We start from the raw sequence: 26,186 nt of genomic DNA, 5'->3' as shown, positions 1-26,186 counted from the left end.
TGTCTTTTTAGTTTATTTGCCTTTTTTAGATACTGTTCGACTTTCTCCATAGTATTTTAAAATGTCTGTTTTTCTAAATAATTTCAAACAGATCACTTATTTGGCCATCAGCTTGGCGATAGGAATGGCTCACTCAAATCTAATCTCACTTCTCGAGCGCACTGGTGAACACATGCAGAATATACGGTGCACTGCTCATAAACTGCGCTTCAGTCATATTGATGATAACTGCTCTGTTCCGTTTGTACATGAAGTTAGCTCTTAGAAAAGCTGCGAAATAATGAATTAAAAGCCTGATTCAAGGTTTAAATTAACCATGGTATAAACATTGGGGGGGTTGTACTTGCTAGTTTTGATTATGTCCCTGATTGCCGTAAAGGCAGAGAGATAGAAAATGCAAACCAAACATTTTTAAGGTGACAGCTCATCTGATATATACAGTATTTCACACACCACACAAAAATAACAGCAAAGCAAAATATGGTATTGAACTGCAGTGTTTGGTATAATGATATTTTGACTGTTGTCTGCAGTACAGATCCGCTTACTGGCAACTTTCTCATCCATATCCTTCATTCTAAAGAAAGAGAATGTCATTAAGTGACATATTGTAATAAAAGAAATAATGAAATTACAGCATTAAATACACACATCACTCATCTCAGAGACTTACGACACTGAGCATGACTGGACAAGAGCTCATCAAGTCACTGTTACTCTCTATCTGTAATGAAGTCATGTGCCTAAGCCTCAACCATCTTAGCGAGCGACGTAAAGCCAAAATCACTCCTATGGTGATGGAGGAGTGAATTACAACAGGTGTAAATTGGTAAATCATCACCATGGGGGAAATCAAAACACACACAGCCGTAACAGACCTGTTTGAAAACGGAGCCGTGCCATTAGATATAGCTTTTGACCTGTTTATTATTATACAGGAGAACACTGGTAAATGCGTCCCTTACACAAATACACACACTGGAACCAAATCCTCTTAATTTGTTTGTCAATACTGTTAAAGCCGATGAGAAAAGACCAGTACAGTATAATGACCTCCATGTCATGTCAATCTATCTCTTCTGCTGCCACAAACACTTTCACACAAAAGTGTTTATGCATTTTAGCAGAAAACAGTTTGAACTCTGTAACCTGCTTTCATTTTTCAGTTTTATCTGACAATATTCTGCTGTACTCAAGTGAACCACTCTAAAAAAAACTTAAGAGCACTTTTTCTTTATAAGTCAGTTGTTTCTCGGTTTTATTGCTTGTTTTCTGCTGTACCTACCTTACATCATGGATATTACGTGGTATCTTTCTATTATCTATTGTTGATATTTAATTATTAATGAGAATTTGAAACCAAAAAAAAATCAAATAAGAAACAAAAGCAAATAAAACTCGATTGTCCCTGTGAGAACAAGAATGGTTGGAATCATACTGGAAATTATTGCATTAGGACTCTTCCAAATTATTTTTTAAAAATGACTATATTGGATTAAGGAAAGTTTACTAGGATAATGCTTCTATGAAAAATACATAATACAATTTAATAACTCATTAATAAAAACAAATTCTGTCTTTTATCTTTTTTTTGTGTGTGCATACACCTCTCCATATCTACTATCTTTCTATTTTCTATTGATATTAAAATAATCAATGATAATTAATTAATCTGAAGCCAAACGAGTCAAATATAAATCCTGTTTAAATGAATAAATAAAGGATTTTTTTATTTTTTGGAATCACATTGGAAATTATTAAATTTGGATCTTTCAAAATTGTAATAGAATTTTTTTTCCTTGTATGACTGGATTGTATATATTGGATTTCAGACAATTTATTATGCATTTTTCATAAAGTATTATAATAATTTTTATTATTGTTATTTTTATTAATAAAACAATTCTTCTTATTCATATTGTATTACATTATTAATACATTTTATTTTTACTAATGATAATAAGTTTTACATTATTGTCAACTTTTTTCTTTCCTTTTTTAATGTCTGCGTCTATGGATATGTTCATGGCAGGAGCCAGCATTGGATATATTATTACATTTTATTATTAATAATTATTAATAACAATAATAATTTATTTACAGACCTTTACTGAAAAGTACACAACATACTTCACTTTTACTTTGTCTTCACTGCAAAAGTATGACGCAGATAAGCCCCACCAACAACACTACACATCTACCATGTTTCATCATCCATCCCTTCATCCCTGAGAGGTTTTTATTGACTATTATCCTTGTTGTTTGAAAACAAACATTTATACGAGTCAAATTTCCCCAGTTTTCAGGATGATAGATTAAGGCCCGTTGTTTGCTCATTCGGCACACACATACACCAGTGCAATGTCGAGCAGTACATCGTCAGCCAATTTGTATACACAAGCAAGGTGTCTACAGCCTAACTGTCATTATTTATGAAACAACGGCTGACACGAAATCAGATTTGCACCATCTCTGTGTAGCAGTTATATCGCTGAAAGTCTAGAATGCCCTCGTGTCCCTATGTTCCGTTGCCATGCCAACAGAGGCTCCGTTACCACACCAACAGAATCTCTGAGAGATGCTTCACTCTGAAAGACATTCCACACCGTCCTCATCCCTCTGGTCCCTGTCAATCAACATCAAGCTTGATTGACAGCTGCTTCGACCCCACTGACGTGGGTAAAAAATGCTGTCACCTCACGTTTATCAGAAGCAGCGCATCTTAAGACGACGATACGAGGGGGAAGCGTCATCGGACGTTTTCAGATCTGTTAACTACTTTCGCGTTTTCCCAAGAAACAGCCTAACGGCTGTGAGGAGTGTCTCTGGAGCAGCTCGAGAAAAGAGAGCAGGGGAGTGAAAGGCAGCTCGACCTCTCCGTCTGTTTCTCACCCTATTTTCTTACCCCCTCTCTCTTTCTCAGTATTTATTACTTTCATTAACCCACTTAGCTACAATGTCTGACCCAGACCACGGACACATTACTCAAACTGGATAGAAGGCAGCACGACCAAGAGTCATTTGGGTGAACGCCTGCATGAAAATAAGATAATGGCGCACTGAGGTTCACAAACACACACATTCATTGAGACAACAGAAAATTACAGCCCTGGAAGGAAAAACAGACATGTGGTTAAGACCTTCGAATAAGTGACAAAAGATAAAATGGCGATTGGAGAGAGTGAACGTGCGTGCTTAAAAGCACACATCAAAGATCGAGAATGGTAGGCAAAGTTATATTATACTACCATTACTAGTTTTAAAATTGTTACAGTATATGTTCTATGCAAATGTCCTGTATATGTTGAATATATCCTGCTAGATTTGTCAAAATGGGCAGCATACAATATAGTGAATATACGAGCATCTCTTTTATGACTTATTATTTGAATGAACTGACCATTTGTGTAACACTTTTGCACCAAATCGATAAAAAAAAAGAAAAAAAAAGAAGAAGAGGCAGTTAACCAAGATGTTAACTCAATGCCAGTTGATAGGTTAAACTAAGTGGTTTGGCCAGGTCCGTTTACGACCATTAGCACCATTCTGTGGGCAAAAAGCTTTTTCTATTTTTGATGGCCATTCAATTGAAGTAAAAGCTGCATTTATTTGATAAAAAAAAAAAACACTGTAAAAAAAATGGTCACTTTATTTTAGGGTCCAATTCTCACTATTAACTAACCATTAACTTGGACTTTTGCCTCAATTAACTCCTAATTTGCTGCTTAATAATAGTTTACAAGGTAGTTGTTAAATTTAGGGTATTGGGTAGGATTATGGATGTTATGCATTATATGTACTTTATAAGCACTAATAAACAGGCAATATGTTAATAGTAGACATGCTAATAAGCAATTACTTATTAGTGTGAATTGGATCCTATACTAAAGTGTTACCAAAAAAATAAAAAATATTGTACTGGTAATATCTGCTAGGACATTACCCATTAATTTAACAGACACCTCCAATTACCCTAAAACACAACGTTTCAAAGTTCAACATTTGAAATACAGGTCAAACGTCTGTAAAAAGATCAATATGGAAATTCCTTAATATTAATAGGGTACATTATGCCATATTTGTACAGAATGTATTTCTTACTCTGAAGTTATATTGTGAAATTTTACTACAATTTAAAATAACATTTAGCTATTTTTATATATTTAATGTACAGTAGGTGGTTAAAAAGAAGTCTTTAGTCACATGATGGTCCTTCAGAATTCATTCTAATATGCTGCTCAAGAAACATTTCTTTTCATTGACTGTGTTGAAAACAATTGTGCTGCTTAATATTTTTGTGGAAACGATTAACCATTTTTTTTTTTTAAATCTTACAGATCCCAAACTTTTGAATGGTAGTGTACACTATTCATTAAGTACTATAAAACCTCAGAAAGGAAAAGAAAAGAGAGTTCTTGCCTTACCTTGAACATTGCCAGCCCAACTCCCATTCGCTCTCCTCAACTCTTGCATGTTGATGTGAGCTGGGTCTTGTCTCTTCCTCTCATAGCCCTGGATGGAGGAGTGACCGACCTTTGAAGTAGTTTGAGAGATTGGCAAAGAAAACGTAGGACTGTTGTAGAGACCGTGGATGAAAGTGTTGGCCCCTACTGTAAATCCAGCCTGGATGACTGAGCACAGGTATTGTCTATCGAATCAAAACTATTAAGAAAAGTCACTCAAGAAAATTAAGAAAGATGCCTGGCTCACAAATGAAGACAAAATAAAAGACAAGTAAGACTTTGGATGTATGAGCTATGAAAACGATGTTCAGTCAATGAAGAAAAGCTAAGCCTTATATCAAATCCGTATAATAAATGTTCTTAAAATTGAAAATGAACAAGGATAAAGTCTACGTTGGCTACAAAATGTGATAGAAATTGAAAAAAGGACGAGAGTTTTCTTGATTAGTCTAAAAGTCCGTTTTGGTCTGTGAACAAGTCCACAAACTCTGGAGCTGCTTGCTGCCTGGTAGTGAAAGAGCTGAAGCAGCGACGTCTGGTCTTAAATCGCCATTGGTTCAGGTTTCCATGTACGTCCTTTGTTGGGTCCTTCTATTGACACTATTGGAAAAGAAGAGAACAGTATCTTCAGTATCAGCACGTTTTCTGGCAAATGATGTTGAGAAAAATGTCAAATTTGATGATGGCTTTGGAAGCTTTTCTTTTTTTTCCCTTTTTTTTTTTTTTTGAGTAGATCTAACATGGAGTGCTCAACACTAAGTGCTTAATTGATATGTAATAGATGAAGTTTAGTCTATTCAGAGCCATAGAAAGGACATGCATGTTTCACAAACACACAGTAACACACTTACAAAGTCATGCAAATCAATTTATGTGTGACATTTTATCAGGTTACTTACCAGTCTAACTGTCCTGTGGCATTTCATCATTAATATTTGGATAATGTTTACAAAAATGTGGTACACAAGACAGAGGGCGAGTGCAAGCATTCAAAAACATAAGACAAGATGGTCGCCTCGATATGTCCATTTCGCCCAATAACAGGCAAGTGAGATGCTTTTTGGGTTTTTGTTTTCATACAGTCCATATATAAGAAAAATTGTGATGAAGATGATGAATTCGGGATGGCTACGAAAAATCGTTTAAAAACAAAATCTGCTAAAACTAAATGTTAATTGACATTTCAAACCAGTCACCAAAAAAGAAAGCACAAGCATATATAATCTAAATACAATGCATAGAAAATCAAATATCAGTGTGAATGGAAAAGGGAGTCTTCATTTGCGTCACAGTGTCTCTTCTTGGATCACCATCCCTTTCTAAGATTCATTTGAAATGAACTGAAAACCAAGGCAAAATCAAACTCTTGTCTCTTTTTTTATATTCAGAGGTAAATAAAAACTATATTCTATCAAATGAAAATACTAATAGAGAATATCAAATCAAAGAAGGCAGTTCTGAATTAAAATGATGTATAAAATAAAGTGCAAATGGTTGATAAAAGGAGGATAAATTAGGGGATATAAATAACTTAAAGTGGGGAGTGGAAAGTTTTCATTCTCTAATGAGCTAACGGTCATACAGTGGTCATGCACGACAGCTAAAAATAGGGACCCTCAAAGAGTAAAAAGAAAATCAAGAGCTTGTGATAAGAAGAGGAGGTGACAGCCTGTCCGAAAGGGGATAAATGGATGGATAAAATGAGAGAAAAAGCTGGTGAGCGCCAGCAGAAAATTAAACACTCAATAAAAAGAAGGAAGGAACATAACAACTCAAACGGACTCGAGCTCGCAAGCAGGTGAGACAAAAAAGCAAACCTAATCAATATTTGGAGCAAATACCAATCTATTATTCACAATTCAGATTTCATGTTTCACCAGCTCAGAGGAAGCTGCCAACAACACAAATAAAGTTCAAAATGTGTCCAAGAACCGCAAATTAAGCAGTCGCACCAACCTCACCCATCTCAGTCAAAGCAGAAGCTCAACTGAAATGTTTCTGCATTGACTTCTCAGCTGAAATAAAGGACATTGATGCTTGCACTGGACACTGGAGATGAATGGAGGATATTTGAGACCGGGCAGCCCAAGACCAGATGTGTGTAAGTGTGTTACTAAAGAAAGAATGACGGGAAACAAACGTCTTGCTGTTCATAAGTAAAATGGACAGGGTTGGAGAAGGGTCAAAATGGACATGGAGAAATGATACGTAATTCTTGATACCTGGCTGTCCATTAGTTTAATGCATGTGTGTGTGTATGTGTGTGTCGATGTGTGTTTTATGTGCATGTAAAGAGGGAACACACAAGTACACACACACAGACAAACAGAACGGACAGACACTAAATAAGCCGTTAAACCTACCTAGAAGAATATTAAAGCATCCAGGGAAAAAAAGAGTGATACGTGAGGGTAGATGGTGGAGGACTAAAAGAACTGTTTAAAAAAAAGAGAGAGAAAGAAAAATAATTATAAACTGATAAGGAGATGTGGAGATGGTTTTTGAGTCTCTTTCACAATTCTAACCCAACTTTCATTCAGTGAGCATCACACTTTAGGGATGGAGGGAGGGATGGAAAGAGGAGGGGATGATCGGAGGAGAGAGATGGCAAGGAGGGACAGGTGAAGGAATGAAGGGGGTCATAAATAGTAAAAAACGAGTGGTGGAGTAAAAAACAAAAGCAAAGAAACTTGCCCCTTCTTTCTCTTCTCTCCTGTCTCGTCATAAATAGACAAAATTATACACCATATAGATGGAGAAATAGATCAGGAGGCAAATGATGGAGAGAGCGAATAAATGAAAAGATGATGTGCCTCCCAGCACCACGATGAGAAAGAAGAAAAAAACAAAACGAAAGAAAAAAACAAATAGTCCAGTGCCTTCCGTTTTTCTTCTTCTCTTTTAATACACGGAAAGGCAGTCAGTTTGTTCCTGTCATCCAGTTGTTGCTTTAGTCCTTCTCTTTCTTTCTTTCTTTCTTTCTCTCTCACACTTTTTTCCTCTCTTTCTTTCTCTTGGCTTCTGTAGGAGTCCTCCGTTTGCAGTAATAAGTAATAGCCCTTTTCCACAGACAGTGACTGAGGCAGAACAGTAGGAAGAGGTGTAATGGTTGCAATGTCTGCCCAAGAATTCCACACATGGAGACTGAGCTCTCTCTCTCTCTCTCTCTCTCTCTCTCTCATGCAGATGGAGCGCTGGTGGAGTACGAGTGAGGCAGATAAAGGAGAATGAGAGGGAGACCTCTACAGGATAACTGCACAACTGAGAAACAGAAAGAAAGGAAGAAAAAGAAGAGCAGAGAATGTCTTCTCAATTCATTTCAGTCAAACTAAATATGAATGAGGCTGCAAACAGGATGCAAAGTTGTCATTTGAATTTGACACTATATAGATGTACATGTACCTATACATACATTTCTGTGCAGTTTAATCTGTAGTTCTGTAGTAATGTAACAAAGTAGCATTACTACAGTATTATATATATATATATATATATATATATATATATATATATATATACTCAAAATATATGCACATTTATATAATTTCTATAAAAATATTTATAAAAAATACTATATATATAAATATATATATTTAGAAATCTATCCATCTATCGATCTATCTGTCTATATATATATTTATATAGAGAGAGAGAGAGAGAGAGAGAGATTTTTACATTTATATAGATAGATATAGATAGATTTGCTGCTCAATAAATATTTCTTATTACTATAATCAGTGTTTAAAACATTCTGAAAACAGTGATACATTTTTCTCATCATTCTTTGATGTAAGCTAAATTAGTATATAAATTCTACCTAATAATAATTATTATACTAAATAATTATACTAAATATACTATATTTGGGATCTAAATTATGTGATTATTTATGTTTTGTTCAAAATAGAAATTAAATCTCTTTGATTTGTGACTATGTTGAATTTCCGCACAAAGCTTATTCCTCTTTATCATCCTGTGGTTTGTGCGCAATTCAATTAATATTCCAACTCATTAATTGAAATGCAGCCAATTCTTAATTCTGAACATTGCCCAGTCCTGCTCAGATACGGATCCTGTGCACTCCTCAATCTGTGATGAGTCTGAGTTTTCTGTGTAGATGTGAATGTCTGGTTCTCAGATGTGTGCTCTATCAAGGGCTCACTCTCTCTTTCTCTGGATTCTTGGCTTGAGCTACTGATCACTTGTGCTTTTGATCCTCCGTTTCTTGGCACCTGTCTTCCAATCTTTTTTTAAAACTCACACAGTCTGTCTGCCTGTTGCTGTCTGTTGATCATCTGGAAATAAACAAAAATTAAAGGAGAGTTACAGAAGGACTGTGCAATGGTGCAATTTGTGTACATAAAGATCTTAGGATTGTTTCAATTGAAAAGGTTAAGGAATATAGTTTACCAACTCAGGCCTGACACGTGCCACTCTTCTAACTGGGATAAACTGATCCTAAAGGCTTGCACATCAATGACAGATTCCTAAATCATCCTAACTACAAATCACCAATCCTAAATACTAACCCTAGATCACTATAAAAGCGACATTATCCCTGTTTGGCATTCATGTAGCCAACGTACCATTTGAATAGAACTGAATCAATACTGGCTGCATCATTGATGTCATTTACTTTGAGGACGACAAAGACGTGTCCCCACCATTTTTCTGTCATGGGTAATTTCATCCACACTGTTTGCAGCAGCAATAACAGAGCTAAATTAAAATCAAACCACTTTCACTATTTATCCCTATTTCAACACACACAAAAACACTTAATGTGTAAACCAAATGAATTCACTGCATCTTTTGAACTATGAAAGGTATGGAAGTTACATTTTTGACCCTCTTCCACTGTACTGTTTTGATTAGAGATACTTTGTTAGAAAATATAAGCAGCTGTATTCTGTATAAGTTTGACAGCAATTTTGGCACATATAGTCGTCATGTTGCCAAACAGATGGAGAAGAGAGCTATTTGAGCATTAATTGAATGTGTTATTTGACGGAGAGTGATGGGAAATAGATGGCTCATGCTCACCAATGGGATTTGTGCAGTCCCTATAAGAAGAAGGGTAATGTGAGAGAACAAGATCACCAGCTACAGTATTGTTCAAAATAATAGCAGTACAATGTGACTAACCAGAATAATCAAGGTTTTTAGTATATTTTTTATTGCTACGTGGCAAACAAGTTACCAGTAGGTTCAGTAGATTGTCAGAAAACAAACAAGACCCAGCATTCATGATATGCACGCTCTTAAGGCTGTGCAATTGGGCAATTAGTTGAAAGGGGTGTGTTCAAAAAAATAGCAGTGTCTACCTTTGACTGTACAAACTCAAAACTATTTTGTACAAACATTTTTTTTTTCTGGGATTTAGCAATCCTGTGAATCACTAAACTAATATTTAGTTGTATGACCACAGTTTTTTAAAACTGCTTGACATCTGTGTGGCATGGAGTCAACCAACTTGTGGCACCTCTCAGCTGTTATTCCACTCCATGATTCTTTAACAACATTCCACAATTCATTCACATTTCTTGGTTTTGCTTCAGAAACAGCATTTTTGATATCACCCCACAAGTTCTCAATTGGATTAAGGTCTGGAGATTGGGCTGGCCACTCCATAACATTAATTTTGTTGGTTTGGAACCAAGACTTTGCCCGTTTACTAGTGTGTTTTGGGTCATTGTCTTGTTGAAACAACCATTTCAAGGGCATGTCCTCTTCAGCATAGGGCAACATGACCTCTTCAAGTATTTTAACATATGCAAACTGATCCATGATCCCTGGTATGCGATAAATAGGCCCAACACCATAGTAGGAGAAACATGCCCATATCATGATGCTTGCACCTCCATGCTTCACTGTCTTCACTGTGTACTGTGGCTTGAATTCAGAGTTTGGGGGTCGTCTCACAAACTGCCTGTGGCCCTTGGACCCAAAAAGAACAATTTTACTCTCATCAGTCCACAAAATGTTCCTCCATTTCTCTTTAGGCCAGTTGATGTGTTCTTTGGCAAATTGTAACCTCTTCTGCACATGCCTTTTTTTTAACAGAGGGACTTTGCGGGGGATTCTTGAAAATAGATTAGCTTCACACAGACGTCTTCTAACTGTCACAGTACTTACAGGTAACTCCAGACTGTCTTTGATCATCCTGGAGGTGATCATTGGCTGAGCCTTTGCCATTCTGGTTATTCTTCTATCCATTTTGATGGTTGTCTTCCGTTTTCTTCCACGTCTCTCTGGTTTTGCTCTCCATTTTAAGGCATTGGAGATCATTTTAGCTGAACAGCCTATCATTTTTTGCACCTCTTTATAGGTTTTCCCCTCTCTAATCAACTTTTTAATCAAAGTACGCTGTTCTTCTGAACAATGTCTTGAACGACCCATTTTCCTCAGCTTTCAAATGCATGTTCAACAAGTGTTGGCTTCATCCTTAAATAGGGGCCACCTGATTCACACCTGTTTCTTCACAAAATTGATGACCTCAGTGATTGAATGCCACACTGCTATTTTTTTGAACACACCCCTTTCAACTAATTCAACTAATTGCCCAATTGCACAGCCTTAAGAGCGTGCATATCATGAATGCTGGGTCTCATTTGTTTTCTGAGAATCTACTGAACCTACTGGTAACTTGTTTGCCACGTAGCAATAAAAAAATATACGAAAAACCTTGATTATTCTGGTTAGTCACATTGTACTGCTATTATTTTGAACAATACTGTATATAGCAGATTGTGAATAATGTGCTTTGTTAGTCCTTTTTATAACTTCTCTGCTGTGACCAGTTTGAATGTTATGTGCACAACACAAGATGGGGAGATTTGGTACAAGCAGTAACAGAGAAATTAGCTTTATACATTATGTTAAATCTATTTGACATTAACTTTTATGGTGATAAATCATTTATGTAATATCTGTTTCTGTACATAAAATCCATTCATCACAATAGGAATCTGCTTGAGCTGGAGTTTTAAGTGAGGTTAAGGGCTCATCATGCTGAATTTGCTCATATTCAAATGGATCTTTATGCTATTTCACAATAGATAATTAACCTTTTGCATGTAAAATTGTGCTGTGCAATTGTTAGACAGATTAAGTGTTCAAATTAACTTTTGACTTGTATATTATATGGTATCTTTATTATGCACTGTTGCTATCTGCTTTTCATTTCCAGTGCTTGTTAAGTCTGACGTCACGTAGCAGCGCTTCAGTGTCCAAACGCTGAAAACAACAAAAGGTGCTAATATAAACTCACAATGTGATAGAATACTAGCGAAAAAGTTATAATCTTAACCTTTAACTCCATACCGAAGTCCCAGATAGCCAGACAATGAAAATATAAATATAAAAAAAATATATAAAAATTATTTGTGTTTGGGACGCTGTGAGCACGGAGACTGTAGTGTATACCTAAGTTTGAAAGCGTTTAGCTTAAATTATTAATATGAATAAACAGTGCTCAAAAACGGCTGCTGAGGCCGTATTCTCAAGTGAAGCGAGTTGAGGCTTGGACCCGGAAGCAGCGCTTCTTACGTCATCACTTAACAACCGATTTATACTCTACTGAAATCACCCCAGCTATTATCGAATATGTTTAGTTGAACTATCACTCTTGTTTGCTCGAGGTAGCTTGAATGGGACATATGTCGAGAAAACTTATAAGCATTATACACTTACTCTGTCCGTTTATGATAGCAGGGCTCTCAAGTTTTGAACTGAGTTCAGAGTGAGATTTTGCCCACGGTCGCGATGGCGGCAGGGGTTTGATGGGGACGGGTGTCTGATCTCATAAATGACACATATTCTTACAAATAAAATAATATTTATTTAATTCAGCATTTATTTGTGTGTGTGTGTGAGAGAGAGAGAGAGAAAAAATGGTCAGTGCTGTTTATAGTAGGTGTTGGTAGCTGGTTTTGAGGCCAGGGGTTGGTGGCTCCCATTTGAATCACTGTGGTTCCAGGCCAGCCATTTTTCACAGTTCCATCAAGTGCTAAACTGTTCCTGGTTTAGGTCTTGTTTAATCCCACCATGGAGAAAACCCTCTCAGCATAGGTATTTGAATGAGCAAGCACTAACACTAATGCAGCTATTTTAGAAAGCCTCCCTGCTTATGTCCCTCACACCTTGATGGACACAGGAGTTATCTTGTCTGCAGACTAAGCACCAGTAAAAAGAGCTGGTGGTTCCCATTGTGATGAATGGTGATCGGGTTGACCACTCCTTCTTAAAGGAACACCTACAGGTGGCTGCTCTACATAACCCTCTCTTTTTCCCTGTTTCCAGTGGGTTCTCCACTGTTTCCTCTATGGTCCTCCACAGTCTCTTCCATGCACCCATCCTCTTCTGGCACCCTAACTCCCTCCCCTACTGTATTCTCCACAGCCTCCTCCTCTGACCTAGCCACCTTTTTAGGGAGCTGGGCCCGCATTCATAAAGATTCTAAGAATCCTCTCAGAAAACTCTTAATTTAGCTTAAAAACTTTTACGTAGGAGTCTTAGCTTAAAAGCGATTCGGGACCGATCTGAGAGCAACTCTGAGTAAGGAAAAGACAAAAACGTTTATCTTAGTGAGGAGGCGGGGTTGAACCGGTTGCTATGTATGACACAATCTTTTGAAGACTCTGATTGGCTGGTTGTACAAGAAGGAAAAAAAAGAGTGATTTTAAGTATAGGGTCTATTCTAATCCTCACTTTAAATTTACATGCTTAATTTTTCCTATTTGACCGTTCTCTCTCTCTCTCTCTCTCTCACACACACACACACACACACACACACACACACACACACACACACACACACACACACACACATATGTGTGTATATGAATTCTATTTTTTTATTTACCATGCTTTTAATTTCCTATAAGGTATTTGATTGGCTTAGAATGATAAAAATTGTTCCACTCTTTCCAGTTACAGTGATTGCTGTCCTATTTAAGTGGCGGTTTGAGTGTTGGTTTTAATGTATCAAACATGGAATCAAAGCCAAGAAGAGCGAGAAAGCCAAACTGGACAGAGGAACAGTGTTTACTGTTAGCCCAGTTAATGGATGAACACAAGGCCATTCTTAAAGGAAAATTCAGACACAGCAAGGGACAAGAAGCAGACATGGGACAAACTATTAACGGTTCATTCCCCCTGCTTGTGCGCACCTAAGCCTGCTATATTCATAAATGCAGTTTTTTGAGCTTGCAAGGTGGGAATGTCCAGTGGAAACGAAATGAACTGCGACACAATAAGATGTTCTGAAAGTGCTGTAATTGTTTGTGTGATCACTCTGCTTACAGAAGGTTGTGACAGACCCAAATCATCACTATTGCATTGTTGCATGTTCCCAGTTGCCAAATATTGTAATGTAGTGATTACTTTAATTTATATATTAAATTATATTATATTAAATTATTATATAATCTATACCGTCTTATTAACTCATTGTCATCCATTGTCTGCAACACATTTCTTCTGCCTCTTCATCTTTCTGCCATTTTCTCCTCTGCTAAAGAAACTCTTAAGCCTCTTAAAAGTCCTCGTCTGTGCTCATAACAAATTTTACCTTAAGACCTCTTTTAAGGGATAAGATGCTTTCTGAATTACTTTTTTCTTTACTAGGATTTTTTTCTTTAATTTTAAAAGTAAACGCCCACATTTCTAAGAATTTTCTTAGAATTTTGTCACTAGGAACTACTTTTTGCATTAAGATTCTTTATGAATACGGGCCCAGATCTTTTAGAACAAAGCATGAAAGATTGCTCCTTTGCCTCTTCCCTGACATCTTTGAAATAGACGAATGCAATAATCAATATTATACATTGGATAAAATATAATGAAATAGCCTAGGCAAAACGTTTTCAAAATGGGGACCAGGATGAGGTGCAGTAAAAATAAAAGGAAATAATTTTTTTTTTTTTTTAAAAACTATTATGGATACTGCCATACAAGTATTATGGATAGGCCTATTATAGAAGTCTCTTATATAAAACTGTCAGAGTAGCCCCGCATCCTCTTCAACGTGTAACTTTGGCAATAAAAAAATAATAGTGGGCTAATAATAGGCACAAAAGCTACGGCCGACCACGTATAATGGCCAAAATTGCGTGCGTGTCGGGGTCATAATAACCATCAGACCAAAACATATCTTAGACTGTTTTTAAAAAATGTTAAATTAATATATTGATAAAAAAAAACATATAGTGAAAATCTGTGTCATTGTCTTGACAAGTCTGTAACCGTAACGTTACCTACTTCAGCGAGCGTCTGGATCTGTGTTGCACACGAGCCTGTAAAAATCTTACCCGGATACAGCAATGCTATTTTCTGATTGGCTGATCGGTAGCTATATTTTTTTTATTCGATTAGCAGGTGCGTGTCAGGGCCTTCGGGGAACTCACTTGATTCCTCTACGTTACCTGTTTCACTGTTTAAAAAAATAGCGCCGCAACTTGGTGGGCGTTGTCCTCGTAATGTCTCTGCGTGAGAAATACAAGGTGTGGCGTGTGAGCGTGTGAACGGGTTGAAATGCGTGAGTCTCACGCCCAATGCGTGAGACTTGAGAGCCCTGTGATAGTGGTCCAAAAAGGATTTTCACTTTACCGCCAAAACGCTCTCACCATTAACTCCGTCGTCACACCTGTTGAACGCTGTGATTGGATGAAATCATTCGGAGGGCGTTCCTTCTCATGAATAGCGTGCTCAGACTCTAATAACATATTCTGTTCTTCTCGGTTCATCCTACCAATCATAACTCAGAAAGGTCAACACGTCACATTCTCTGATGCTGCTCCAGCTTTAATTTAGAACGAAAATAAAATGTTGTTTAGAACGAAACAAAACTGAAGTTAGGCCAACTGATTAAATTTGAAGAAATAAATAATCATATACTTTGAAATATACAATATTCAAATACTACAACTAACTACTATCATTACATAAAATTGTATAATTGTTTCAAGAATGAGCCATGCTTACTCGATAACATTGCAAAAACAAAAAGGGTTCGTGTATTTTAGTTTTACGAAACTTGGATTATCGTATTATTCGTATCTCGTATTATTGTATTTAAAATACTACAGAAACTACAGAAACTCTATTATAAGGCTCTTTGTTAAATTGAAACTCCTTTTTACACGGTTTCTAAAACTGATCAAACTTAAGAATGTATTTTTGCAGAGATGTATCAAACATAGACCTACTACAATTTTGTCATGAGCTTGTGACTGAATGAATCTGAGGCACAGACTGTTTAAAAAGGTCTGAAGTCTGAGATGCATTTTGTTCCGAAATTGCTCTTTTCTTTGCCTGCCCCCTGGTGGCCAGTCTAGGAATAACATGTAGGTCAAATCTGCTCGGTGCAAACTTCACTAGTGCAATTCCGATTATTCTCGTTATCTAGAGATTACAGTTTTTCGTTTAATATCATTTTCATTCAATTTAATTATATTGTGTAGGACTTTTCAGAATACATATTTACACAGAATAGTGTCTTAGATAACAGCAGCCTCTTCTGGTAGGCAAATGAAAAAAAAAATAATATTGACATTTGTGTTGGTAAATAAAATGCACTGGTGAATGCTGATTATCTTTATTTTTTTTTAGATCTGGTTAAACTGAATAAACTGAGAATAAACGTGTTCACACAAACAAATGGACATCTAGGCAATAGCACATCACAATACGCAAGTTGTAAAGTTATGAAGGCACGAACAAACATTCCTGCAACATGCATAGAGAATATTCTGCAACCTTTTTAATATTTGTGAGGTGGATGTTAGACATGTATTCTCAAATATCCAGACTTTTGACTAATGGCACGAAGTCTGGTCCACACTGAATGTTTGCTCCACTCAAAGACCATTCAAACATCCATGTAAAAGTTTTAAAAGCTGCGGTAGGTTTTGTGAATTCAGTCTGTAAATGATCTGAAGCTTCTCCTGGATGTTTGATGATTTGCAAGTTTTTTTTCTCATGTTCTGTATTTCTTCTTCTGTCTGAGAGGAACTTCCTTAGCTACTACACTGTAGTATATAGCTACAAGGCTCCATCAGATTTGGTTTTCCTTATTAATCTTGACACACCGCCAAAGATATACCCGATTAATCTAGTCTTTTTTGGGGGGTTTTTAGCATATGCTGACCTTGCAAGGGTTCAACAGTTATTGGAAACACTGTGATTACGTGTTTTTGTTATATGCGGATCTCCATCAAACTTTGCATTAGTGTGTTTTAAGCTATGTTAACTAATAAAATAACTTTTGAAAAGGTTTGGTTTTATTGCGCCAGTGATGGTCCTTCAAAAGAAGTGTAAAATATTATTTAAATATCCTATATTTAAGCAACATATCACTAAGGGTAAAATAAGACCTTCCACATCACATCTTGGGATAGTTGTAATAAAGGCCTTGGGACTGTGGTATTGATGTGGTGCCAAAAGCATTCTCAATGTTCCTGGAACTCAGGGATTCATTAGTCGTGTAGCAAATGGCCATGTGGCAGAACTCAGATCCAATACGTGAACAGAACAGAGGCACTGCCATGAAGCTGAACGGGAGCTTTTCTTGTGACTTCTCCCTCCATTGCTAGACTGAAATCGTAAAACAACAGATAACAATTCAAAGTCTGTGATAAATCAAAAGGTAAGAAAACATGCAGATAATTAAAAGCATATTACAGTGATAAAAAAAAAAAACAATGCACTTTGACTATACATTAGATGCATGCATGAACAGTTTTAAATCTTTCTAACAGGGTCTTGTACATGTCATTCAATAGTTTGTATTGTAGAGTAAACAAATGAAAATGAAACCTTTTTAAATATATCAATACTTTTATTGAGTGTCATTTTGCAGTGTCTGGGTACCAGACAAAAAACATTACAAAACCTTTAACACCCCAGCTTTCCTGTCCTGTAGCTAATGACCGAGATCTATAATGGATAAATCGGTGCAATGTATTGAATATCATTTTATTAAAAAAAATAAAAAATAAAAAAGCGAGAGAAAGAAATTCAAAAACAATACTTAACTCTGAACATTCTGCACAAGGAAAATACAATTTCAAGCACAATTTAAGTCTGATAGTTCCCTCCTTATTGTAAAACAACAAAAAAACAATTTGAAACAAATAGTGTATGCGTGTCTGTATGCACTGATGATTATTTGTATTTCCATTTGCATTCGACAACCTATTTAAATTCCCTACAATTCCTAACACAAAGGCAAGACTAAACCAGTGGTCTGCGCATAGTTAACAATTCTGTAACAATTACAAATCTGCCATCATACTTCCGTCGGCTAGATCCTTTTGAACCACCCCACTCTCATCTGGAATTATTTTAGGATGACGTAGAGGATGCTGAGTTAATGACGTCAGTGCACTGCGGTTCACAGAAAGGACCGAAGCGGCCATACACATCCTTGGCCCTGACGGCAAAATAATATGTGGACCCGGACACAAACTGGGTCAAGGTGCATGCCATGGGCAGCGGCAGAGCCTTGACCTCCCCGATCTTCTTCCACAGTGACTGAGCCGAAGCCCCCGATGCTGCCCCCTGGTGGTCCTGGTGATAGGCATACAGGTGATAGGTATCTACAGCCGCGCAGTTGCGGTCAGTTTCTGCCACACACCAGGACAGGACGATCCCGTTTTGGCTCTGGACGCGGGCCAGTTTGAGCTGGGGCTGCTGTGGAGGGGATGTGTGGGCAGCCTCGGGGGGGAGACGTGCCGGTGGTGATGGTGCCAGTGGTAATGGAGGAAGAGTGGTGGAGGAAGAGGAGCTTGGACGGGATAGAGATGGAGAATCCTGAGAGAACAATGAGTGAAGGGAAGAAAGATTATAAGAGGCATAATGTTTTAAAAATATAAATGTTAAGTGTATCATCATTATAATATTTGTATGGCAGCACACTCACCACAGAGGAACGTTGTGCTGATCGAGCTCCTGAACGAGGGAAAATATAAAACAAACCATGTCAGCATACAGCTCTGAATGTTATAACTACAGGCAAAAAGTAAGTGGGGAGAAAAAGATCTACTTTTCACCCACCAGCATTAGTGGTAGAGCTGACTAAAGGAGGAGGCCCAGATGCACGCTGGGTAGTGATGGGAGGAACAGTGGCCTTCTGGACGCCTGTCACTGGATAACAGAAAAAATTAAGAAATATAACTAACTGGTAGGTTAAAGAGGAGGTATAACAAGTGATGAGAAAATTTAGCAGAGAGACAAATACTGGATTGAACACCATGCTCAAGTTATTTAGCAACATTTTTGAGAAAATCTGGTAATCTAGAAATCCACACAATCTTTTTGGGTGAAGGTAGGGGTGTGCCGGTTTCAGAATTGGTGATGACGGTTATGACGTGAGTCAAATGTGACGGTTCATAACATAACCGTCGGGGGGGGGGGGGGGGGGGGGGTCCAAGTCAATTGGTTGTTCTTGGAGATAGCGGGTTAACTCCGTGTCAGCGCGCGCTCTGATCGGTAAAGGGGCAGAGATTTCAGACCTCCGTTTATTAAGGAGATCTGTCACAAAACTCATCATCCACGCCAACGTTTTTTGAGCTAATTTCAAAGCCACGCCCGCCCGCCATCCGCTGATTGTTTTGCGGTCTATGGCGATGCAATGCTTTGCTGATGCGAGCCGCAAAAAAAAAGCCATTGCCATTTGCCCATTAGCTCCGCCCACTACCGGAGAAACTGGTATGTCTTCTGCTTGTTCGAAAATGAATATGAATATTTCTAAATTTAATCCATTATTTTGACAGGAGAAGACAACAAAGAATAGTTTACATATAGCGTGTTGTTTAAGCGTGGTAAGACTCTCGCTCTCTCTCTCTTTGCATATGTGAGAAACAGCGCTATCAGTAAAGTGACGGTGAGTCATGCGCATTCACAAAGAGTTTATAGAGTGTCAAATACAGGTGCGCTGTGTGTCCATTGAGATGAGCTGAAAAGTTCAGATCGCTTGAAGGAGAGAGAACTCTGAAGCTCAGATGCTGAAATTAATGCAAGCGTCATGCGCTTCAGTCTATGTAGTAAACAAACCTGCACGTCTCTGCCATTCATTAATTCACACAGAGACGCGCAGAACACGGATTTATATTTTAAACAACTTTTGCGGCTTAACATTTACAGATACTGGTCCATATGGAGATTTGATTATTTTATGCTAACTTTGGCAAATTCCATGACTGTCCATATTAAAATGCAAGTTTCATTTTCATGACTGGATTTCGAGATTCCGTCCTCGTTTTTTGCTTCATGGAAATCATAGAGCAAATTTCAAAGCCGCACCCGCCCGCCATCCGCTGCTTGTTTTGCCGTCTATGGCGATGCAATGCTTTGCTGATGCGAGCCGCAAAAAAAAAGCTATTGTCTGTTCTAGAAAGGATGCAGCAAAGATATTTAATGCTAAAGTATGAGGCATAGGCCTACGCTGAGTTTCATTTACGATGAGATGTGCTCTAGGTCACAGTGCAGTGCAAGCGGCGCGCTGGTGCTTCCATGTCACGGTTATCATTGTCTGCTTTACTTGCTTTTATTTATTAAAATACATGCAATTGGTTGATGAAACATTTATTAAAATTAAGATAAAATTTGTACAAAACGAAATTCGTTTTTAAGAAAGGTTTTCTACAAAGCAAAATTTTATGAAGTGGTAAATATCATGTCTGACGATTTACAAAACTTCATTAAGTGGTAAAAACCATGTCTCCCGATATATTGCGCATCTTATGATCTTATCTAAAAAATGAAAATAATTTTTGATAAAAAATGTTTGTAAAAAATATTTTAATGACACGGTTTTGGCGGTTATAGAGTTCTAATGACGGTGTTCAACTATAACCGTCGGTCTCACGGTTATATACTAACCGTCACACCCCTAGGTGAAGGTGAAAACATTCCCTTCTGAAGTGACTTATGTGAGCTGTTCATCTTCAAACATCGCTACAGTATTAACAGACAATGGACCCTTTTTTATCTGGGAATTTTTGTTAATGTAACTGGCACCTTAAGGCTGAGCAATAAACAGCAGCTTTGTTATACCTTGAACATCATCATCATCTTCTGTCAGATCGATCACAGAACCTTTGGGCCGCCCGGTCTGTAGAGAGGAGTACAAATTAGTTCTAAACTACACTTGTTTTTTTTTAAGTGGTATTTGAAATTATATTTTAAACTACATTTACAATGAGACATTGCTTACCTGAGAGGGTGTTTTCGGTGTTGAGGCCTGATTATCTGTTTTAAATGAGATAATTAGATTATGAAACAGCCCATACAATTTTCAAATATACATAAATAGTACTATATAATAAAAGCAAGCAATGTGGGAATAATCATGCAAAAACAAAAACATTATGATTAATTTACATAACTGAGACAGACTGCAAAAGCTTTATATGCACATTAAGAATCAAGATCCTCCAAATCCTTAAACTAGAAAATTAAAACCACTCAAACATTTAAATTCTGTCACTAATTACTCGCTCTCATTGCGTTCTAAACCCCTAAGACCTTCATTCATCTTCAGAACACAAATGTAGATATTTTTGATGAAAACCGAGAGCTTTCTGACCCCGAATAGACAGCAGTTAACGGCCCGGAAAGGTAGTAAAGACATCATTAAAATAGTGGTTCAACTGTAATTTTAAGACGCCACAAGAATACTTTTCATGCATAAATAAAAAAATAAAAATAAAAAACGACACATGGACTATTTTATTGATGTCTACTACCTTTCTGGTCCATAAAAAAAAGAAAGAAACTTCACATATTTAATCAAAAATATTTTTTGTGTTGCAAAGAGGAACTAAGGTCTTACAGGTTTGGAACAACATGAGGGAGTAATTAATGACAATTTTCATTTTTAGGTGAACTATCCCTTTAAATTTTTTTATCAAAGTATTTAAATAATTCAGTATTATTACTTGCATTAAATATACAGTAACTTTGTGCTATATCCCTCAAAAACCTACAAAAATACAAAAAATAAAGCACCTTCCATTTAGCCGCTATTATAAAAGGAGGCCAGATGAGAGCTGTTCTGTTATACCTGTCTTTGAGGCCAGCGCGGAAGCCGATGGTGGACCAGCTGCAGCTGCCGCTGATCCTGTCGCCGCAGGTCCTGTGGTTCCTGGAGAAGAAGCCGCTGTACTCACTCCCACAACAGCAGCACACTGTGTAGGCGTTCGGGCTGTAGTCACAGATATCCCTGTGCTGGGTGAACTGACAGTCCCTGTGCCACCCGGATACACAGCTCTCGCTAAGGACACCACCGGAGCTGACGAGGTCGAGGAAGATGAAACAACACTGCCCACTGGTTTTTGGAGGATGAAGGTGGTAGCAGGTGTGGTCATCTTTGCCTTATTGCTGCTACTAACCGTAGACAATGACGACACTGGTATTAAACCGACACCATTGGCAGTATTAACCAATGCCCCGCTTTGCCCATTTGCCATCGCTAAAGGCAGCTGAATCAACAGAGGCTGTATAGACACTGACTGACCCCCCGATGTTGCTGGGGTGTTAGTCATGACCCCTGTACTGGGTCCAGTCTTTAGTAGTAGGGTGCCTGTCTGAGACTGGCCAGGCAAAGAGGTGGATGAGGGAGTGGAGCTGGTTGTTGTGGAAATGATCTGTAGAATGGGTGCAGGAGAAGCTAGCGCAGAGGAGGTTGGCGTAGTCGGTGTGGACAGAGGTTTGGGCTGGGCTGGGACTGCTGAAGGACAAAAGAAAGAAAAAGAGTTTTAGTTTAGTTTTAGTTTGAGTTTAATGAAATATTACTTTGAGAGGTCAAACAAGAACTAGAACTAAATTACTAAAAAGCTCACCAGTTGAATTAGATCCAGTGGCTGGACTGGACAGTTTGGGATCCATTGTGGTTTTAACAGTCCTGTAAAAAGAACAGAAATGGTAGAGAAGCATTAAAATAATGGCAAAAGCACAAGCATTTCAAATGTTATTTATTAAAGCTTTTTAAATGACAAATTGCAGCACTAATATGTGCAGTTTTAACAATTAGTCTGTGATTAAGTGTCTACAAGGCTTATTTGGTTAGCTAGCTCTTTGTTTAACTCGAATGCTGAACTGTATAGCTGCTGGCAAGTTAAGGGCCAGACACAGAAAATGCATGATTGCATTCAACTGTGCTTTTTGTTGTTTTTCTATGTAAACCTACAATAGAGGTACATCTTTGCTGAATGTGTGTCTTTTAATGATTTTAATACTTTTGGAAAATAAATAAAGTAATGTTTTGCAAAAGTGAAGGATCTTGTGAGGATAGAGGTTGATAAGTCAGATATTTTTACCGTTGCGGTGTAGTCATGTTGGATGCGTTGTTGGCCTGAGCAGCAGCGGCGGCAGCATGAGCCTGATTAACAGGAAACAGTGCATTTTAATTTATGGATGAAGACCATTACTGGCTTGTATCTTTATTACATAAACCACCATAATGTTTTTTGCACTAAAACAGTTAGACCGAATCACACAATAACGGAATTGTTTTACCTCTTGAGTTCTCTTCGAGTTCTCCGAGGCCTGATTAGCAGCACCAAACTTTTTGGCCAGCCTGGAAATCTTAGCCTAAAATGAAAACACATCATTTTGTTGATTTTAAGTAACAAGTTTCACAGTCCCATTCCATAACCTATTGTAGAACTTCAAAACTCACCTGTAGTGTGTTAATATGCTGCATTGTATTCTGCTGTTTGGTTGCGTTGTCAATCTTCTCCACTCTCTCTTTCAGCTCTATTATGCTTCGGTCGAACACAGTCAACTGTAGCACCCGTAACCGTTCCTCGACTAACTGCTGTACCATCTGATAACAAGAGAGCGAGACAAAGAATTAAAAGTGTCTTACGTCTGAGCTTTGTTACAGAAGACCTTCGGATGTCTATCATGAACGTTATCAACCAATATCCATTATTACAGAGAATTCCCAAAACTCAAAAGAAAATTCAGACAAGTGAGAACCAATACGATTTGCTCTTGTGTGAAACGGGTAAAGTTGAGCTTCTGTTTACCATATTTCATGGGATCCATTTACGCGTTATCATCAATGTTTCCATGTTTACAAACCTAAATTAAAGTAATAATGTCCTTTCAGGACACCTTCTTAATTTGTGCTTCAAAGACGAACAAAAAGCTTGTAAATATCTTTTACGAGTAAATTAGTTTTATGAGTATCCCTTTAAGAATCATTTACTGTAATCACATATCTCTGTATCCCATTCAGTTATATGAATGTGACGTTGTATAGAGTATGCAGCTAAATGTTGTTTATAGATAGGATAAAAATAAAAAAAAGATAACAAACCTTCTCCAGTTTATGCCGGCTCCCAGCATTGGCTGTGATTTTCAGCTCTATCTGAGCCTCCAGCTCTTCTCCGTCCAGTCTTGCTCGTTTTCCTTCTCTCTCATCCTTGATTTCTTCGTCATCTTCCTCGTTCTCTTCAGACAACGATCTCTTTGTACCAGCAGAGGCACTGTTGTCTGCTGTTGAGTAGAAACAGAGGAAGGGTTTAGACTTTACTGCAGAGCTAAACTTAAGCAATGCTAGCTCAAATGCTAAACTCCATGTCAAAACTATTGAGCTATAACAAATCTCTTAAACCAACAGCAATTGTAGATTTTGGGTTTCAAAATGATTAAACCATTCTTAGTCTATAGAGTAAGTCTAAAGGCAGAGTTCAACCTTGAACAAATCAAATTTCATTTGGTCATCCACATTGTTCCAAAACAGTTCGACTTTTCACAAAATACACTGAAAAACGTTGCAGCTTTTGTCAATACAATAAGTTAATGGGGTCAAACGTTTTTAACCACTTTGACTTAACATTACTCAAAATTTATGGTCCACTTAAAGCAAGTACCGACAGTTTTAACTTTGGGGTGAATTCTCCCTCTGCTTAATGACAGCAAAATAATTCAGAATGCTCTCAAAATTGCTAACTAATCGGTAAATGCTCAAAAACTATATTACGGGAAAAGCTTATATTTCACTTTGGATTTTTAAGTATTTACAAAATAGCATTTTTTACAGTCTCCGCATATATGTTGTACAGAAATAAATGGGAGGAATTAAATATCTGACCTCCCTGAACTCATAGACTGACCAGCAGCTTGCAGGCAGGTCGAGCCTCTAGAAATTCTCACCTCCTGCATTCTCAGAAGTGCCCTTTTCATCTTTTTGGTCCTCTTTCTCATCATCTGCATTCATCTTCTCCCCACTACTGTCTTTCTTTTCATCTTTGTCTGCTTGGATTTCATCCTCCTCGCTCAAGCACAGAAATCCTTCTTTAACCTCTGGATCACAGTGCAACCCAGAAGGAGAAGCAGAAAGAGAAGAGGAGGAACTTTTATTGCTTGTCTCTTTTTTCTCATCTGCGGCCACAAGGGGGTCATCAAGATCCATAGGAGGTGAGGTAGTTTGTGTGTTGGGTGGAGAAGGGGATCGAGAGAGGGTGAAAGATGGAGAAGTGGGACAGTGAGCTGAATCAGGGGCAGGTGACGTCAAGTCGGGTTCTTTAAGATTCGGATCTTTCTCCTTGACTTTCTCCTTCTCCTTTTCGGTGTGGGCACCGTTGACCAGTGGTGTCTGAGGAGGTGAGGAGGAAGATGAGCAAGAGGCGGAGCTGGAGGTGGCGGCTGCCAAGGTGTTGTGCAGTGCTTCCAGCTGTTGCCGATCGCTCATCTTCATCGTTTTGCGTGCACGAAAGATTTTCTTCTGAGGTTCCTCTGGTACAGCTACTTCCATTTTCACCTGCGGAAAAACAATGGGAGGATAAATGTTTTATATCCTATACAAACTACTTGGATAACTCCGTCCAGTACTCAACATGTCTGATTAATCTAACCAAGTACAAGTGCCTTTACTGAAGTGTGACCACAAGGTGTCACTGTCACTCATCTAAACACAACTTTCTGCTGTTCTAGAATGTTCTCTTGGCCTTGATCCCAGTACCTTTCTTTAACTGGAACAAAATCATAACTAAAACCCTGGACTAAGACTTTGGCTGAACTACTATCTTAAAGAACTGCCAGAGTAAAAATACTAAACTGATCCGTTTAGATACCCACACAATAAGTCTAAGCTGAAGAACCTCTCTGATGTCCAAAAACCACCTTGCATCTGGTGTGAAAGTAGTTAAACCTAACGAAAACCAATAACCTTCCTCAGTTCAACTGACATAACCAGGCAGTTGGTAGGCCGTTACAGTCAGCAGTGCATGTGATTTCAGAATACAGAGAGGGAGAACAGACTTTGTGACCTCCCCCTCAAGCTGATTGGTCCAATTCTGAGCCAATAAGAGCAGCACTCTACAGAAATCTGCTAGCGACAAGAGGAGTTCATTATATAATGCAGATTTTCAAAGCTACTATCGTACTTAAACTAGACTAGTACTTCTGTCTCTGTGTTAATCACAATAAGACATTAGTTTGTCTTACCAGGCTTCTGTGAGGTCTCGTAATTTCCTGTTCATGGATTTGGCAGCCAGTCGCTTGAGGGTCCTAAAAAAATACATATATATTATTTTAAATTGAAATATTAGTTTTGAAATGTAGTTACAAATTCATTTCTGCTACATGAATTAGATGCATTTAACTATTAGTTCTTCATCTCGAAACCAGATCCAAACATCCTTCAGTTAGTTTTTAGTACAGCTCCCTCATTTTAATTAATTGGTGGAACTCAATGTTAACATAACCCAG

The 26,186-nt window shown here is 37.7% G+C and overlaps 2 protein-coding genes and 1 long non-coding RNA gene across 13 annotated transcripts in view; 1 reads left to right on the top strand and 2 right to left on the bottom strand.

The window, feature by feature from the left end:
- The window catches only part of LOC113098206 (glutamate receptor ionotropic, NMDA 2B-like), a 97,407-nt gene extending 89,779 nt beyond the window's left edge, over positions 1 to 7,628 (bottom strand). For 2 of the 4 annotated variants that reach the window (XM_026263199.1, XM_026263200.1), the window contains exons 1-2: positions 6,827 to 7,627; positions 4,425 to 5,063 (exon numbers count right to left, since the gene is read on the bottom strand). In XM_026263199.1, coding sequence (XP_026118984.1) covers positions 4,425 to 4,451 — 27 coding nt within the window. In that variant the 5' untranslated portion in view covers positions 4,452 to 5,063; positions 6,827 to 7,627. Of the gene's footprint in view, positions 1 to 4,424; positions 5,064 to 5,362; positions 5,583 to 6,826 lie in introns of those variants that run through there. The other 2 variants (XM_026263198.1, XM_026263197.1) reach the window with 2 other exon arrangements.
- Positions 5,967 to 7,881, top strand: LOC113098207 (uncharacterized). Its single transcript, XR_003288962.1, has 3 exons — positions 5,967 to 6,261; positions 6,344 to 6,564; positions 7,650 to 7,881. It is a non-coding gene; the product is annotated as an uncharacterized LOC113098207 (long non-coding RNA).
- A 9,399-nt stretch (positions 7,882 to 17,280) lies between these two features.
- LOC113098175 (activating transcription factor 7-interacting protein 1-like) overlaps positions 17,281 to 26,186 on the bottom strand; it is a 37,115-nt gene continuing 28,209 nt past the window's right edge. For 7 of the 8 annotated variants that reach the window (XM_026263130.1, XM_026263131.1, XM_026263136.1 and 4 more), the window contains 13 exons: positions 25,923 to 25,985; positions 24,630 to 25,236; positions 23,791 to 23,969; positions 23,146 to 23,292; positions 22,983 to 23,057; positions 22,784 to 22,845; positions 22,307 to 22,368; positions 21,529 to 22,194; positions 20,680 to 20,714; positions 20,520 to 20,577; positions 18,519 to 18,608; positions 18,385 to 18,413; positions 17,281 to 18,275 (listed from right to left, as the gene is read on the bottom strand). In XM_026263130.1, coding sequence (XP_026118915.1) covers positions 17,808 to 18,275; positions 18,385 to 18,413; positions 18,519 to 18,608; positions 20,520 to 20,577; positions 20,680 to 20,714; positions 21,529 to 22,194; positions 22,307 to 22,368; positions 22,784 to 22,845; positions 22,983 to 23,057; positions 23,146 to 23,292; positions 23,791 to 23,969; positions 24,630 to 25,236; positions 25,923 to 25,985 — 2,541 coding nt within the window. In that variant the 3' untranslated portion in view covers positions 17,281 to 17,807. Of the gene's footprint in view, positions 18,276 to 18,384; positions 18,414 to 18,518; positions 18,609 to 20,519; positions 20,578 to 20,679; positions 20,715 to 21,528; positions 22,195 to 22,306; positions 22,369 to 22,783; positions 22,846 to 22,982; positions 23,058 to 23,145; positions 23,293 to 23,790; positions 23,970 to 24,629; positions 25,237 to 25,553; positions 25,708 to 25,922; positions 25,986 to 26,186 lie in introns of those variants that run through there. The other variant, XM_026263135.1, reaches the window with a different exon arrangement.

Source organism: Carassius auratus, unplaced genomic scaffold (genome assembly GCF_003368295.1).
Source record: "Carassius auratus strain Wakin unplaced genomic scaffold, ASM336829v1 scaf_tig00216437, whole genome shotgun sequence".
Classification (NCBI taxonomy): domain Eukaryota; kingdom Metazoa; phylum Chordata; class Actinopteri; order Cypriniformes; family Cyprinidae; genus Carassius; species Carassius auratus.
This window is presented reverse-complemented; position numbering and strand designations above follow the sequence as displayed.